At 36.1% G+C, this 16,129-nt stretch overlaps 2 protein-coding genes across 3 annotated transcripts; both read right to left on the minus strand.

Moving 5' to 3' along the window:
* Window positions 1–332: 332 nt before the first annotated feature.
* On the minus strand, window positions 333–5,108 carry LOC307141412 (uncharacterized protein). The gene is made up of 2 exons (XM_079841601.1): window positions 4,990–5,108; window positions 333–3,225 (listed from the first exon to the last, which is right to left on the minus strand). Exon 2 carries the CDS (start codon window positions 1,885–1,887, stop codon window positions 1,306–1,308), a length of 582 nt encoding a protein of 193 aa, XP_079697727.1. The 5' UTR covers window positions 1,888–3,225; window positions 4,990–5,108; the 3' UTR covers window positions 333–1,305.
* A 2,457-nt stretch (window positions 5,109–7,565) lies between these two features.
* On the minus strand, window positions 7,566–14,921 carry LOC307141410 (sterile alpha motif domain-containing protein 3-like). Of its 2 annotated transcripts, XM_079841599.1 has the most exons (6): window positions 14,784–14,921; window positions 13,477–13,542; window positions 12,404–13,384; window positions 11,166–11,318; window positions 10,273–10,365; window positions 7,566–8,715 (listed from the first exon to the last, which is right to left on the minus strand). In XM_079841599.1, the coding sequence occupies exons 2-6, from the start codon at window positions 13,477–13,479 to the stop codon at window positions 8,392–8,394; spliced, it is 1,554 nt and encodes a 517-aa protein (XP_079697725.1). In that variant the 5' UTR covers window positions 13,480–13,542; window positions 14,784–14,921; the 3' UTR covers window positions 7,566–8,391. The 2 variants fall into 2 exon arrangements, with proteins under 2 accessions (XP_079697725.1, XP_079697724.1); XM_079841598.1 differs by lacking the exon at window positions 14,784–14,921 and having other exon boundaries at window positions 12,404–13,535.
* Window positions 14,922–16,129: the final 1,208 nt, after the last annotated feature.

The following is a 16,129-nucleotide window of genomic DNA, read 5'->3' on the forward strand; positions in this document are numbered from 1 at the left end:
CCCAAAGTGTCGTCACAATGACACAGTGTCTCGTTCCCCTTCTCGGGGAACAAGGGTTATAGTCATAACCCGAGACGGTCTCCAATTGAAAATTTTCTAGTGACCGATCACATCTAAATTGTTCAGTTGGTCGAATTGAATTTCTGTGAATTGATGCAATTTAATTCACAGAAATTCAATTTGGCCAACTAAAAAATATAGATGTGATCAGTCACTAGAAAATTTTAAATTGGAGACCTGATTTTTTTTACAGTGTATAGTACACATACAAAACTACATTTAATATTTAAAAAAATATAATGTAAATATAAAAATAGAATATAAAATAGAATAATTTAAAAAGTGTAATTTACTAAAATCCTAAACACACACACACATGCACAAACAAACTCTTTCAAAGAAAGTGCCGAAACATCTGAAACCTAAAAACATAATCTGGCATATTTTTTAACACTGACATGTGACTCCTTTGTCTGAAAATTCAAAAGATACTCTTTGGAACATTCTAGAATTAAGCTGGATACATCATCAGGTTTTACACAACCTTGTGGAGTTCATGCAGTTTGATTACTGTACTACTAAAAATTTAGAAATGTAAACTTTTCACTTAAATTATTATGCTCATAATATAATCATTACATTCAGGATTGTAAACCCTACTGTACATGGTTATGAAATGAAAGCAGTAAATACACTAATGTTGTCTTCAGCTTCAATGCTTCAAACTCATTGCTACTCAAAGTTCAAGAGAAAAAAGAAAAAGAAAATCACAAATATACAGTCTCTGTCTCTTCGATTGGTCTGAGTATAATGGACTTAGTATAGGAGAAGTGAGTAAGGTTGACCTGGGTGTGCAGTCTTGCCCTCTGCTCCAGAGAACAGTATAGGGAATAAGTGAATTTGGCCAGCACCAGAGTACAGCAGATTTCCACCAGCAGCATTGTAGCGTAAAATATCACATGTTCCTTGCATGATGAGTACCTGTGGGTGGCAGTAGATCTTGAGAGAGTAGGCTGAGGAGAGCCAGTGCAGATGAAACTACTATGTGTGGTGAGAAAAGGTTCTGTTGTCCTGGTAGTTGTGCTGGGTGGTAAACTGGTTGCTGTTGTTTTTTGACTTGTAATAGTGGTAGGGATTAATATAGTTGTAGTCGCTGGAGTTGTCGCAATTGTTGTTTGAAATGTCGATGTTGATGTGGTGGGAATCAATGTAGTCGTCATATGGGCAGTTGTTGATGGTACTGTAGTTGTAGATGTGGTGATAAGGACTGATGTAGTTGTCAGGGGGGCAGTTGTTGATGGTACTTTAGTTGTAGATGTGGTGGTAAGGACTGATGTAGTTGTCAGGGGGGCAGTTGTTGATGGTACTGTAGTTGTAGATGTGGTGGTAAGGACTGATGTAGTTGTCAGGGGGGCAGTTGTTGATGGTACTGTAGTTGTAGATGTGGTGGTAAGGACTGATGTAGTCAGGGGGGCAGTTGTTGGTGGTACTGTAGTTGTAGATGTGGTGGTAAGGACTGATGTAGTTGTCAGGGGGGCAGTTGTTGGTTGAAGCGTAGTTGGTAATTCCGTGGTGGGAACTGATGTAGTCCTCAGAACTGTAGTAGTAGCAGTGGTGGTAGGTGTGGTTTTGGTTAGAAGCAAAGTTGTGAGTTGAGTAGTTGGTGTTGTGGTAATGACTTTTGTGGTTGTCTGTGCTGTTGTAGTTGTTTGAGTTGTTACTGGTATCGTTGTTGGAGTAGACGTAGTTGTTGTCTGTAAAGCAGTAGTTGTAGGCGCTGCTGCCGTTGAGGTTAACTTTGTTGTTGAGACAACTGTGGTGTGCCGTGTGGTCATGGGAACAGTACTTGTAAGGACAGGGGTTGTAGTTGGTGAAGTTGTGAGACATATTAATTGTTGTTCTGTTAAGGAGGATATTGCTTGATTTTCCAGGTTTTTTGGGGACTCACAAACTTCTGAAGGTTTTGATTTAATCTTGTCTTCATTGTTCGTTATCCATTCAAAGAATGGCAACAGGTTACAGTCACACTGCCATGGGTTCTTGTAAAGGTATAGTTTATTGAGTTTTGGAAGAGCGTCAAAAACATCTCCAGGGAGGTTTTTGAATTTATTACTTCCCAGTTTAAGTGTTGTAAGAGACTTAAGTTTTTCAAAGTCCTCTTGTTTTAATGACTCCATATTGTTATTTTGAAGATTCAGATCAGTCAGTTTCTCAGGACCTTCAAAAAACTCTCCAGAAATCATTGAAAACTGATTTGATGAAAGGTCTAACTTCTTGAGCTTCTTAAGTGGGCTGAAAACTCCATGTGGTAAACCAGTGAGATTGTTATGGCTTAGACTCAATTCAGTAATTTTAGGCATTTCTCCAAAAAGGACAGTTGGAAGACTTATGAGTTGATTGTTATGCAGAGTTAAAGTCTTTAATGAAGAGAAACCAACAAAAAGATCTTGCTGGAGTTCAGTTAAAAGATTGTGGTCCAAAAAAAGTTTAGATAATTTACTTTTGTGTGGAAACAAATCTGGTTGTATAAATGAGATTGTATTTCCCTGCAAGGCTATCTCTGTCAGATCAGGGAGATGATCAAAAATCCCATCAGGCATAGAGGTCAGCTGGTTCTCATAAAGCCTGAAAATGCGCAACTTCTTAAGTTTGGAAAAAAGAGATGTCGATACAGAACTAAGGTTGTTTTTTGCAAGATGAAGCAACTCTAGATTCTCTAAACTGTCAAATGTCCCCTCCTCAATAGAGCTAATCTCATTCATATGTAGACTTAGTTCTTTAAGCTCTTTTAAATCATCAAATAGCCCATTTTCAAGGCTATAGATTTTGTTACCTTTTAGAACAAGTTTTTCAAGGTTGATGAGATCCTTAAAAACACCCACGGGTAATGATTTTACATCTGTGCCAGATATCTCAATGGTTGTGATATCAGGTAAACCCTCAAAGGCTCCGACCTCTATGGACGTAGTTGAAGTACTTAGAAATTCTATTTTCTTTATTTGAGGGTTTTTAGAAAAAGCTCCTTTTGGTATGACAGGAATCTGACTGTTTACAAAAAATATGTCACTGGCTCCATCTTTCAGTTTTTCGGGGATTGCTGTCACAGTTTTGTCATACACGTCTTTATTTTTGCAGTCTTCACCATGACATATATCTGCAGTGCAGCTCCAGTGCAAGTGCACAAGTATGTAAATGAATACTATGGCACTTTTTAAATGCATATGCCTGTTGAAGAACAAAACATTAACAGCAAATTTAGTTTTTAGTTCAAAGTAATACAAAGCAAATATAAAATAGCTAAGATAAACTATGTCCCAATGACTTACTATTATTAAATGACTTCTTCAACCATAAATTGTCATTATTTACTCACCTTCAAGTTGTACCGTACCTGTATGAATTTCTTTCTTGTGCTGAACACAAAAGGTGATATTTTGAATAATGTGCATAAACAAACAGTTTCTGCATGGTCCCCATTGATTTCCATAGTATTTTATATATACAGGTGCTGGTCATATAATTAGAATATCATCAAAAAGTTGATTTATTTCACTAATTCCATTCATAAAGTGAAACTTGTATATTATATTCATTCATTACACACAGACTGATATATTTCAAATGTTTATTTCTTTTAATTTTGATGATTATAGCTGACAACTAAGGAAAATCCCAAATTCAGTTTCTCAGAAAATTAGAATATTACTTAAGACCAATACAAAGAAAGTATTTTTAGAAATCTTGGCCAACTGAAAAGTATGAACATGAAAAGTATGAGCATGTACAGCACTCAATACTTAGTTGGGGCTCCTTTTGCCTGAACTACTGCAGCAATGCGGCGTATCAGTCTGTGGCACTGCTCAGGTGTTATGAGAGCCCAGGTTGCTCTGATAGTGGCCTTCAGCTCTTCTGCATTGTTGGGTCTGGCATATCGCATCTTCCTCTTCACAATACCCCATAGATTTTAGTGCGGTTGTAGTGCAGTTATCCCTATTGCGTGTACACTTTTTTCTACCACATCTTTTCCTTCCCTTCGCCTCTCTATTAATGTGCTTGGACACAGAGCTCTGTGAATAGCCAGCCTCTTTTGCAATGACCTTTTGTGTCTTGCCCTCCTTGTGCAAGGTGTCAATGGTCGTCTTTTGGACAACTGTCAAGTCAGCAGTCTTTCCCATGATTGTGTAGCCTACAGAACTAGACTGAGAGACAATTTAAAGGCCTTTGCAGGTGTTTTGAGTTAATTAGCTGATTAGAGTGTGGCACCAGGTGTCTTCAATATTTAACCTTTTCACAATATTCAATTCAAAATTAAAAGAAATAAACATTTGAAATATATCAGTCTGTGTGTAATGAATGAATATTATATACAAGTTTCACTTTTTGAATAGAATTAGTGAAATAAATCAACTTTTTGATGATATTCTAATTATATGACCAGCACCTGTATATATATAATATATTTTTTTGCCAAAGGTATAATATATACAGTATATCTTATGTAAGTTAGCTACTGTAAGTTACTGGTCCCCAGTTACCAAAAATTCTTCATAATATCTTTCATGTTCAACAGAAGAAAGAACTTCAAGCATGTTTAGAACAACTTGTGGGTGAGCAAATAATGACAGAATTTTCATTTTTGGGTTAACTAATAAAATAAAATCATAGTATTTTTTTGAATACATTTTGTAAGATTTTCTTCTTTTTTATGTTTATATAAAAACTGTTATAAAATATAAATAATAAAACAAATTAATAAAAAAAAGAAATAAGATAAATAAATAAATAAATAAATAAATATGTCACATAAAGTCAATTAATTTAAACAAAACATTATTATTTTTTATAATTATGTACAAATAGAGCATAGAAATAAAATGATAGTCAGAAAAAAATATGTTTCCTACAATACTGAAAACTAGCAAGCAGTTTTTTTTCTGTTATATTCCTGACCTGCATTTGTCTCATTAAATGGAACATAATTACACTTACCTGCTCATCTCTGTTGTAGACGAATTACTTTTCAGAATGTGTTCCCAGAAGCAAATATAAATATATTTAGTGCTCTACTCTTATCTACGTAGCCCAAGTGTTTACTGCATGGCTAAGGCAGCAAACAGGGTGTGGACAGTTCGTTTTCTGTTTAAAGAGATAAGAAAGTGGAGCCATCAAACTCACTTCTCAAATTACAATTATTTAGAGATACTTCTCAGTTTATTTAATTATCTTCTGTCCTCTATTTAAAATCTATTTTGTGAGCAGTTTTAGACTGTTTGTTTTCTTATTGCCTCATATATTTATGTGTGCATATGTCTCTGCAAAGTTTAAATATAGATAAAGGTCCTTTAATAGCAGTAGTATTTCTTGGATGGGAATATAAGGACAACATTTGAAAGAACTGAACTAATTGTTGGTCTCATCAGTGGTGGGCCGTCAGGGCCAACAAGGCCTTCTCTGCTGGCCTAATCACTATCAGAATCACAGACTTAAATTTTAATATATTTTTTCCATGAATGTGTGTTAAATTATTCCCAATAGTCTATTTAATTAACTTCATCGCTTTTCTCTTGGTTGCGCTGCTTCCAGTAGTGTTTGTTTATGTTAGAGCTTTTATCCAATCATATTTCAGTCGTCATGTGTTGCCAGGTCAAAGAAATCTGCCTTGAGGCCTTCAGAATCACTAGGCTTGTTTGAGATGCGCCTCGCCTCGCCTGCAGTTCAGCCGAGACTAGGCGGCTGCAGTGAGGGGAGGAGTGAAAAAAGTGCAGGCAAGCCGGACACACTTTCTTCTCGTAGTGGATCCGACACCTGTGAGATCAAAGGCGGATATCGCGGGATTCACACTCGTGCGCTTTGTTGCTGATAAACTGGATGTAATTTAAGTTCTGTTACTTTTATATGAAAATAAATATTATGAACACCCAAAGTTTTTGTTATTTATTTCCATTCGAAAGACGTGTTTATCAATCATTTTTACTTTAATTAGGCCTACATACATGTTTGTATATATATATATATATATATATATATATATATATATATATATATATATATATATATATATATATATATATATATATATATATATATATATATATATATATATATATATATATATATAAATATGACAACAATCACATAGCCTAACCCACAGAGAGATCGCCTTTTTTAGAGAGTTTGGGAATATTCACACCTAAAAACATGATATCAGAGTTTTAAAATCAAACATTTTTAAAAAGAACCATACGGTTGTTTAAACCAATAGCATTAAGCTGTGTCGTCAGCAAGTCGTTTCCCATCATGCTTTTGCTCAGCGCAGTCAGTTGAGAGCAGCTGCGCTCAACTGCAGAATCCGACACATCCGCCTTTCGCTCGCGAGAGTTTTTTGACATACGTCGGCATGACATCAGAGCAAGGCGGACCGCCCTCGGACACTTTTCTAACCGGAATGCATCTCGCGCTGATCACCGGTGATCGGTTCTGCGCAGATTTCGCTCATCTCAAACAAGCCTAATATTGCGGGTGCTGCTAGCTTAAATGAATGGCAATGAAACTGTGCGCTTTAACCAATCAGATAATCACTCCGATTTAATCAGCCAATCAGATTTCGAGATGGCGACAGCGGGGCCATCTAGCTGGCGTACAATAACGTCTGCATTTTCACGTCCTTTGATTGGATGATCAGAGAGCGTACTAGTAGCCTAGTCAGAATAACCAGCAAACCGCATCTGTAGTTTTAATAGCGTTTTTTCAAACACAAATGGCTGACAGAGGAGAAGAAATTAATGTATTAATTGACATACTTACAAAGCCATTTTCAAAATTCCTGCATGCCTTCTCCAACTTAACGCACAGTCACGGAACGCAATTCAATCTGTCACGGCTAAAAACGAAAGTGCTGTAATGTATACCAGCTGATTTTGAAGTCCCACGGATCTTGATTTATTTGAGAGGATGGGTAATAGCAGTAAATTTACTGCACACATTGGCATGTTTTGTGTAATAATCATAGCCTATTTTGGTGAGTAAGTTAAGCTATAATGAATTTTATTTAATTTTGTTATATCCTACACACTGTAAACCCTAATAAGTTGAGACTACTCAAATGAATTGAGGAAAGTGATTCCCTCAATTCATTTGAGTAATGGGGAAACTGACAACTCAGTTTAATTGAGTTGACCTAATGTGGTCTCTTCATTGAATTAACTTAAATGTTTAAGTACAGGTAACTCAAACGTTTAAGTGAAGATAACTTAAATGTTTAAGTGAAGATAACTCAAATGTTTAAGTACAGGTAACTCAAACGTTTAAGTGAAGATAACTTAAATGTTTAAGTGAAGATAACTTAAATGTTTAAGTACAGATAACTTAAATGTTTAAGTACAGATAACTTAAATGTTTAAGTACAGATAACTTAAATGTTTAAGTACAGATAACTTAAATGTTTAAGTACAGATAACTTAAAAGGCAAACAGACTAAACTCAAATGATTTGAGGAAAGGGATTCCCTCAGTTCATTTGAGTAATGGGGAATTGATCATTAAATCACTAAAACAAGTATTGTTTTTCACAAAAACCACTTTATTAGGTTTATACTACATATAATTAATGGTAGCATTGCTCATAACAGTAAGCTTTTAAGTCATTGTTAAGACAAACAAAACCATAAGCTAGTAATTTTTAACAGGAAGCTCATTTTCAAAAGACAAAAAAAAAATCATAAGCTCATTTTTAACAGTAAAAGCTCACATTTTAAAAAGACAAAATCATAAGCTAATTTTTAACAATAAAAACTCATTTTTAACAGTAAAAGCTCATTTTAAAAAGACAAACAAAATCACAAGCTCATTTTTAACAGTAAAAGCTCACATTTTAAACAGTAGTCTTCTAGTTATTAACAGTAAGCTCACATTTTAAACAGACTAACAAAATCGTAAGCTCACAATTTTTATAGTAAGCTTTAATTTTTAATAGGAAGTTCACATTAAAAAAAAAGAAAAACATAAGTTATTTTTAAAAGTAAGATCACACTTTTAAGACACATGAACAACAAAACAGTAAGCTCATTTTAAACAGTAAGCTCACATTAAGTCATATTTTTAAAAGACACATGAACAACAAAACTGTAAACTATGTGCCAGTTCCTTGAAATGTGTCAATACCATGGTAATAATCTGGTACTGCCACAGTGTTTTGTAAGGGAAGTTTGTGATCATTTTACAGAATCTTGAGACAAAAAAAAGGCGTTGATCCTGTGGTGGTTAAAGTCTTACTTGCTTCTTACCGGACAGGAAAAGCACAAAACAGAAAGGCCAGTTAGACCTCAATGGTGTATCTTAACAGCATAAAAAAAAAGAGTTTTGAAAATGCATGTGCTGATCCTGTTTCTCCTTTTTAACCAAACAGCTGATTAGCCAAGGATTGTATTTTAGGCTGCAGGTCTTTCTGCCCCATGGAAAGGACAATGCGTTGAATGAATTCAAATGTGTACTTCAGCGACTTTGGGTAATTCAAGTGTAATGCATAAATTAGTCCAAACAGAAGGCACATTGATTCAGGAAGGTTGTGTAGATTGTCCATCACCACTTTTCCCTCAATTACGATCCCAAATGAGGAGGGAGACAAATGCAGAGAGTTGAGGGGCTGAAGAGTCATCCCATCCTCAACTATTACAATCCCCACTGGCATGTCAAGATTCACGCAGCGATCATCGGACATCTAGTGTAGATGAATAAAACTAATTAATTAATAAAACATTAATTCTCATGCATGCAAGATTATGTACAGTACTGTGCAAAAGTCTTAGGCATGTTAGTATTTTCACCCCCAAAAATGGTTTTAAGCCAGTTATTTATAACTTTTATAATAGTGTGTCAGTAGGTTATATCCGTTTACATTTTCAAACATTAATTTAGCCATTATTTGTAATAATCCATTCCATTGAGATTTTTGTATGCAGAAGGAGTCTGACAACAGAGCTATGATCCACATGGAGATCTGATCTCACCATCATCGAGTCCGTCTGGGATTACATGAAGAAACAGAAAAAACTGAGACTAAATCCAGAAGAACTGTGGCAGTGTCTCCAAGACGCTTGAAGAAACCTTCCTGCAAAGCTACAGTACTTAGACACTTGTGTAAAAATGCTGTAAAGTCAGGAAACTTTCAAAAATAATGTCATAAGTAGACTGTTAATTTTTGATCAATTAACTTCTATTAACTAAATCAAATCAGTGTTTGTGTGACCACCCTTTGCGTTGAAAACAGCTTTTGTTTTGGGACACTTGCTCATAGTTTTTCAGGGAGCTTTGCAGGAAGGTCTTGGAGTCTTGGAGACACTGCCACAGTTCTTCTGGATTTAGTCTCAGTTTTTTCTGTTTCTTCATGTAATCCCAGACGGACTCGATGATGGGGAGATCAGATCTCTGTGTGGATCATAACTCTTTTGTCAGACTTCTTCTGCATACAAAAATCTCACTGGAATGGATTACTACAATTAATGGCAAAATTAATGTTTGAAAATGTAAACTGATATAACCTACTGACACACTATTATAAAAGTTATAAATAACTGGCTTAAAACCATTTTGGGGGTGAAAATACTAACGTGCCTAAGACTTTTGCACAGTACTGTACATTTCAAATGGTGCAACTTCAACTTAAGGGTTAGTTCACCCCAAAATGAGAATTCTGTCATTTATTACTCACCCGTATGTCGTTCCATATCCACCTTTGTTCACCCAAAAATCTAATACTGTATACATTTCTTTGTATTGCAAAGGAAGATATTTAGAAAAAAGTTTGTAACCAGGCCGCTTTGGGCCACCACTAACTTCTATAGTATTTTTTTTCCTATTATGGAAGTCAGTGGTGGCCCAAAGCGGCCTGGTTACAAACTTTTTTCTAAATATCTTTGCATTCAGCAGTACAAAGAAATGTATACAGTATCAGATTTTTGGGTGAACTATCTGTTTAATTATGTCTTTCTTGCCTTTATAGACAAGGAAGTGATAGTAGTGTTGGATCGATTTGGAGGGACGAAAACCTCTTGGATTTCATTAAAAATATATTTTTGTGTTCCAAAGATGAACAAAGGTCTTATGGGTGTGGAACGACATGAGGGTGAGTAATTAATGACATAATTCTCATTTTTGGGTTAACTAACCCTTTAGATTAAAATTGATACAGTGAGTGTGAATGATAGAGAGTGTGAAGGTGTATGTGTGAGACAGTGTGAATGTCTTTTGAACATTATTTTCTACTTGGAACACTTACCAAACATGTCTTAAAGAAAGCAGGGGAGTCATCTCCAAACACGAGAGGTAGTCCTTGAAGCACTAAAGTTCGGACCTCAGTTGGCTCTGACAACTTGAGTGGAATTTATAAAACAATTTTATTACATCCAACCACTTGTTATTAATCATACATACATACATACATACATATTCCTAACAGCATTCAAATAGTTGAGCACAACAGATCAACTATGAAGTCTGTATAGCAGATTATACAGGTTTAAAGGGTTAGTTCCCACAAAAATGAAAATAATGTAATTTATTCGTCACCCTCATGCAGTTCCAAACCCGCAAGACCTCCGTTGTTCTTCGGAACACAAAAAAATTAAGATATATATTTAAATCAGTTCATGTGAGTACAGTGATTCAATATTAATATTATAAAGTGACGAGAATATTTTGAGTACGACAAAAAATAAAATAAATAACAACATATATAGTGATGGTCGATTTCAAAACACTGATTCATAACGCTCCGAAGCTTCATGAAGCAGTGTTTTGAAATCGGTTATCACTAATATGTCATTATTTATTTTATTTTTTGTCGCACCAAAAATATTCTTGTCACTTTATAATATTAATATTGAACCACTGTACTCACATGAACTGGTTTAAATATGGTTTTAGTACATTAATGGATCTTGAGAGAGGAAATGTCATTGCTGACTATGCAGGCCTCACTGAGCCTTCGGATTTCAACACAAATATCTTAATTTCTTGTGTTCCGAAGATGAACAGAGGTCTTACGGGTGTGGAACGGCATGAGGGTGAGGAATAAATGACAATTTTCATTTTTGGGTGAACTAACCCTTTGATAAATGTACTTTATTGTAATACATTTATATATCTATGATATTTGGATTTTTAACAAACCTTTGTTTGCTTCAGAAGGTTCATCAAGAGCTGACCAGCAACTCCCTTTTTGGCTCTGAAAATGTCCAAGAGGCATGTACTATGTCGATCAAGGGTCTCGTAAAATTCCTTTTTCAGGTTTTTACCAGCAATCCTGTTAAACTCCATGTAGATCTGGAAAGAAAAATCATTTCAAAATAATATTAGATTCATCCCAGTCAAAAATGTGTTGACCTAAAATGAAAATTCACATTATATAGTCAAAGGGATAGTTCACCCAAAAATAAAATTTTGCTGTTGATTTACGGTCACATCATCCAAGATGTAGGTGATTTTTTTTATTTATTTAGTATGACACTAAAGTTTTTGTATTTTTTTAAATGAAACTGTGGTCTTCAGTAATCAATATAAATGCAAGTCAATGGTAACCATCCCTTTAAGAATAAAAAAAAAACATACAGCAAAACAATTAGTATTTACAACATTGTTACCTTTAATCCACAGCCTCTGCAAACGCATTCACAACAGTCTAAAGCACTATGTTAATGATATATCAAACGTTGGGAATCTGTGAAAAGTCAATGTTCCCTATTTGATATCATGCACACAAACGTAATCTTACTTTTTTATATATATACAGGTTTTATATACATTATTACGATCACACACCAGACTGTTTTGAACGTGATCAGTACTGTTTGCAGAGGCTGTGGATTAAAGGTAATAATGTTGTAAATACTGTTCAGTTTCTTTCATAGACCAATCATTTCATTTCATAAGACACCAATATATCATCAGGAGCCACAAAAATTAATTTTGTTTTGCCTGTATTTTTTTAATCCCAAAGGGATGGTTACCATTGACTAAACATATTTTTTGATGTTGTAATATATACACAATAAAAACAATTCTGAGGATGAGCAAATATTCATTTTTGGGTGAACTACTCTTGAATAAATGAACATTTTCATTTTAGGTTATAACATTTTTTTGTAACTTCTTTGATGGATGAATCTGATGTTATAATTGTTTTTGTATAGAACAGACCTAAAGAGCTCAGATGTGCTTTTTCAGTTGTGCTGAAAAAGGAAAAATCTGGAATAGCTCCAAGGTATTTTTTTACACCTTCTCCACCTTCATTGAGACTTCGTTTAAGGGCTGCTTTCTCATAATAACTTAAGTATTCATAAGCCTTCTCATAAAAAGAGTTAAAGCAAATTATTACATGACACTAACAAAACAAATAAATAGGAAATTACCTGTGCCTCACGGAAAAGAGCTGGCCAGCGGTCAAGTACATCGGTGATCGTAGGCGCTGACATCACCATCTCTTTGCGCCTTAACGCAAACGTCAAGTCCATTTTTTGTGACAATACAGAAGCACTGGGTGCTCTCTTCTTCATTTCTTCTTCCAGTTCTTTACGAGCACTCTCAAGGCTGGCATCATCATGTCCTTCAGGATAGTTGGGTAGGAAATTCAGTTCACATTTCTTGGGTTTTTTTATGTTTTTCCGTGATGGCTCTCCTTCTGGGTTGTTAGTACCACGCTTTCCTGCATTTGCTGTTACATCAGGAACACCCAACTTTCGCATTTTGGTTCTATAATTCCCCATTTTGAATTTTAGGCTGTTTTTCCAGCCTCCCCAGCCAGATCGTGAACCACTTTCCTGCAGACATGGATGCTGTTTTACAAGGGAGGATGCTACTTGTTCATAATCTTTATCATCTGGATAGGCTTTAAATGCAAAAATGCTTTCAGCCAATTTTTCAAGGATTTGATGTTTAAGGTCCCTAGACGGTTTGAGGAAAGTGCCATCGTTGAGGTATTTCAAGTTGCCCTGCCGCAGACGATATTCAACATCAACTGAAAAGCTAGGAACAACAAAGTCATTTGGCCAGTGCTTCTGTCTCTCCTGAGGTAGAGTAAAGGGAATTTCTGTGTTTCCTGTGCTTGCTGAGTCATTAGGCGTTTCCACCACATCAACTGGTGTAAGTTCGAGTACAGGAATTATTTTCACTGTTGCCCTGTCTTTAAGTGCTGAAATGTCCGATAAATTGCAAAGTGCATTGTCAAAGTCTTCATCTTCATACTGAAGAGAAAAATTGAAATCAACCTTTAAACTTTCTTTTAGTGATGCAACCAAGTCATCAATTGAACCTGGTTTCTTTGCAAGGGTGATTTTCCTTATATCCCCTTCACATAGGATAACTCTCAAAAGCATCTTCTCATGAGAACCCATCTGGACAGCAAATGTGAACATGCTAATCAATAATCAAAGTCAATAAAATTATCTTGCAACAAATTTAAATGTGTTGGCATGACCATAAATACCATGAAGTTTGGTCACTGTCTTCAGACAACTGCAATACTCCACTGGAACTGGAAGTAATCTGACTACTGTGAAAAAGAGGTAAAAATAAATAAATAAATAATAATAATAAAAAAAGTAAATGTATTACTTGGACTCATCAAACATTACAGCAACGTACTCAGCAAAAAATAAAACGTTTAGGTGTCACCAGCATCCTACCCTTGACAATGTAACCCGAAAGGGGAGAAACCTCATTAAGCTCTGACACCTTAACCACACAGAGAGTTGAGAAATGGCTGCTGCAAAGTTCATACGACCGAAGATGCTCAGTGTACCATGCTGACATTTTTTTACACACAAACAAAATCTCTGAGTTGACCGCTACAATCTGTGATATTTGCTGAAATTCTGGAAGACCAGAGCACGAACCAGCAGAGATCACCATATCTGCACTGTATTTGATTCCTTCTACCATCAAAGATGATGCAACAAGCACAGTATTCAGCTGAGGTGCTATTTGATGAAACTGCTGTTGAACGTGGCCAGGAAATGAAGCAACCATTGCAGTTTTAACTTTCTCCATTTCAACTGAGGGCCTGAAAAATGAACTCGAATCAAGATAGTATGCCATCATTCTCTGATGTTTGACAGCCAATGTTAGTGGCACATTTTTGAAATTTTGAGATTCACGAATTACCTTTTTGAAAAATTTATGTTTGCCTTCAAAGCGCAATGTCCAAACATCAGAGAGTGGGCCAAATGCTTTAATAAGCTGGGGATAATGCTCCATGAAATGGTGCTTTGGTTTAAGTCTGAAATCAGGAAATGTCGACTGCAACAATTCTCGGTGTTCTGCTATTTTACAACCCAAGTCATGAATGGACTCGTCTGTATGTTTCGAAGCAACAGCCAATTCAACTATGTCCTTAAGCAGCATCAGAATTTCCCATGAGCTCTCTCCCTCTGGGACATTATCACCAACGATAAGCGGTAGCAACCTAAGTAAAGTCCAATTCTCGTGGCCATTGCCACCAATTGATCCTTTACTTGCGAAACCCTTTGGAATAGGCTGTGGTTGGTTGGTTTTGTCAGAAAAAGTGTAGCCAAAAGTCTTGATGGCATGGTTAACTGAATCAAGAGAGAAGTATTTCTTCTCTATCATATCTGACAGGCAGAGACAGAGTTCAACAGGCACAACACCTTCGAAAAGGTCATGCAAAATGTCCGGTGGGTAGCCAGTTACTGCATGAAAATGCTGCAAAGCATCAGTTAGTGGGCAACTTCCCTTCACCCCATACAATTTACTCAAAGAGGGATCTTGCTTTACCTCCTCAATGTGCCTGTTGTGCATATCCACAGTCCGTGGTTCAAAGTTTCCTGTACCAACTTCAGTGTGCTGCGTCTCATTTCTCGAAGCCATGCAAAATCGGCAGAATCTCTCCACAGTAAAACTCTCAAAAAAACCTGCAAGAGAATGTGCACCAAGATTGGCAGCTGAAACATACAAGACTGTGCCTTTCACAGTAGCACCTAACTGATCAATGTACAACCCAGTTTGCTCTAGATGGACAAGGTCTCTCAGAAGTGGCTGCATAATTGTTTTGTAGCCATACACCTTTACTGTGCTAGTATTACAGAGAAGAGCAAGTTGGATGGAGTGAAGAGTTGACCTGTACTTCGCAGCTATGTTTGCCAACACCCAGTACACTGCACACATTTTGTGTTTGCCTCTGGATGTTCCTAATGGATTGGCCACCTCAAAATCATCAATATAGAGTCCAAGAGCTATTTTAAATTCATCGCCGTTGAGAAGACTGTTCTCTTTAAAATAGTAGCCATCACGGTAAGAAGTGTACCCATTTGATACACATTCTTGCACTGTAAGTGCTTTATCCAAAATGTCTGTCTTATTGAGCATTGCTTGTAAAGCAGGCTGGATTGGTACATACACATATGGTTTCTCTCCCCCAGGAAGCATGTATTCCACAGGCATAACCACTGGAAATTCATTCAACACAAATGAGTTCCTTTTTTTGATTGTCGACAAACACCCGCCTGTGTCGCAGCACCTTGAAAATACATTGCTCTCTGAAACTGCGTTTACCACTTCTGTAACAAGGGAATCATCAACATCTGGATAATGTTTACTCAGGACAGTTGAGACTGACTTAAGCACCAATGGGAAAGACAGCTTATGAATTTCAGTTAATTCTTGTATGATATTTTGAACAGAACTTGCTGGAATATGAAGAATGCTTTGCATCTTCAAAAAAATACCAGCCAAATTGTGCTCTAATTGAATCACAAAATCTGAGGATTCCTCATTTAACTGATCTTCACTGTCCTCAATTTCAACTTCATCCAAAGAAACCGGTTCGATTTCATCATTGTCATTCCCCTCACTATTACCAGAAATTATTTCTGGCTTCAGCATCCTCCTGTCATTTTCACTATGCGTCTTACTTTTATGCGAATTGAATGTTGCATAAACACGAGTCTGAAATGTGCAACCTCTGTAGGGACAATGGATGTTCTCATTTGCTCTCAAATGTCTACTACGCAAGTGTCTTAGAAAATCTGTTTCTGTGCAAGGTTCAGAAAACTCGCAATGCTGACACTTAAATACAAGTGGTGGTACTTTACTCGCATGTTCACTGTGTTCTTTAGCATGGA

Source organism: Gobio gobio (genome assembly GCF_949357685.1).
Source record: "Gobio gobio genome assembly, chromosome: 17".
NCBI lineage: Eukaryota > Metazoa > Chordata > Actinopteri > Cypriniformes > Gobionidae > Gobio > Gobio gobio.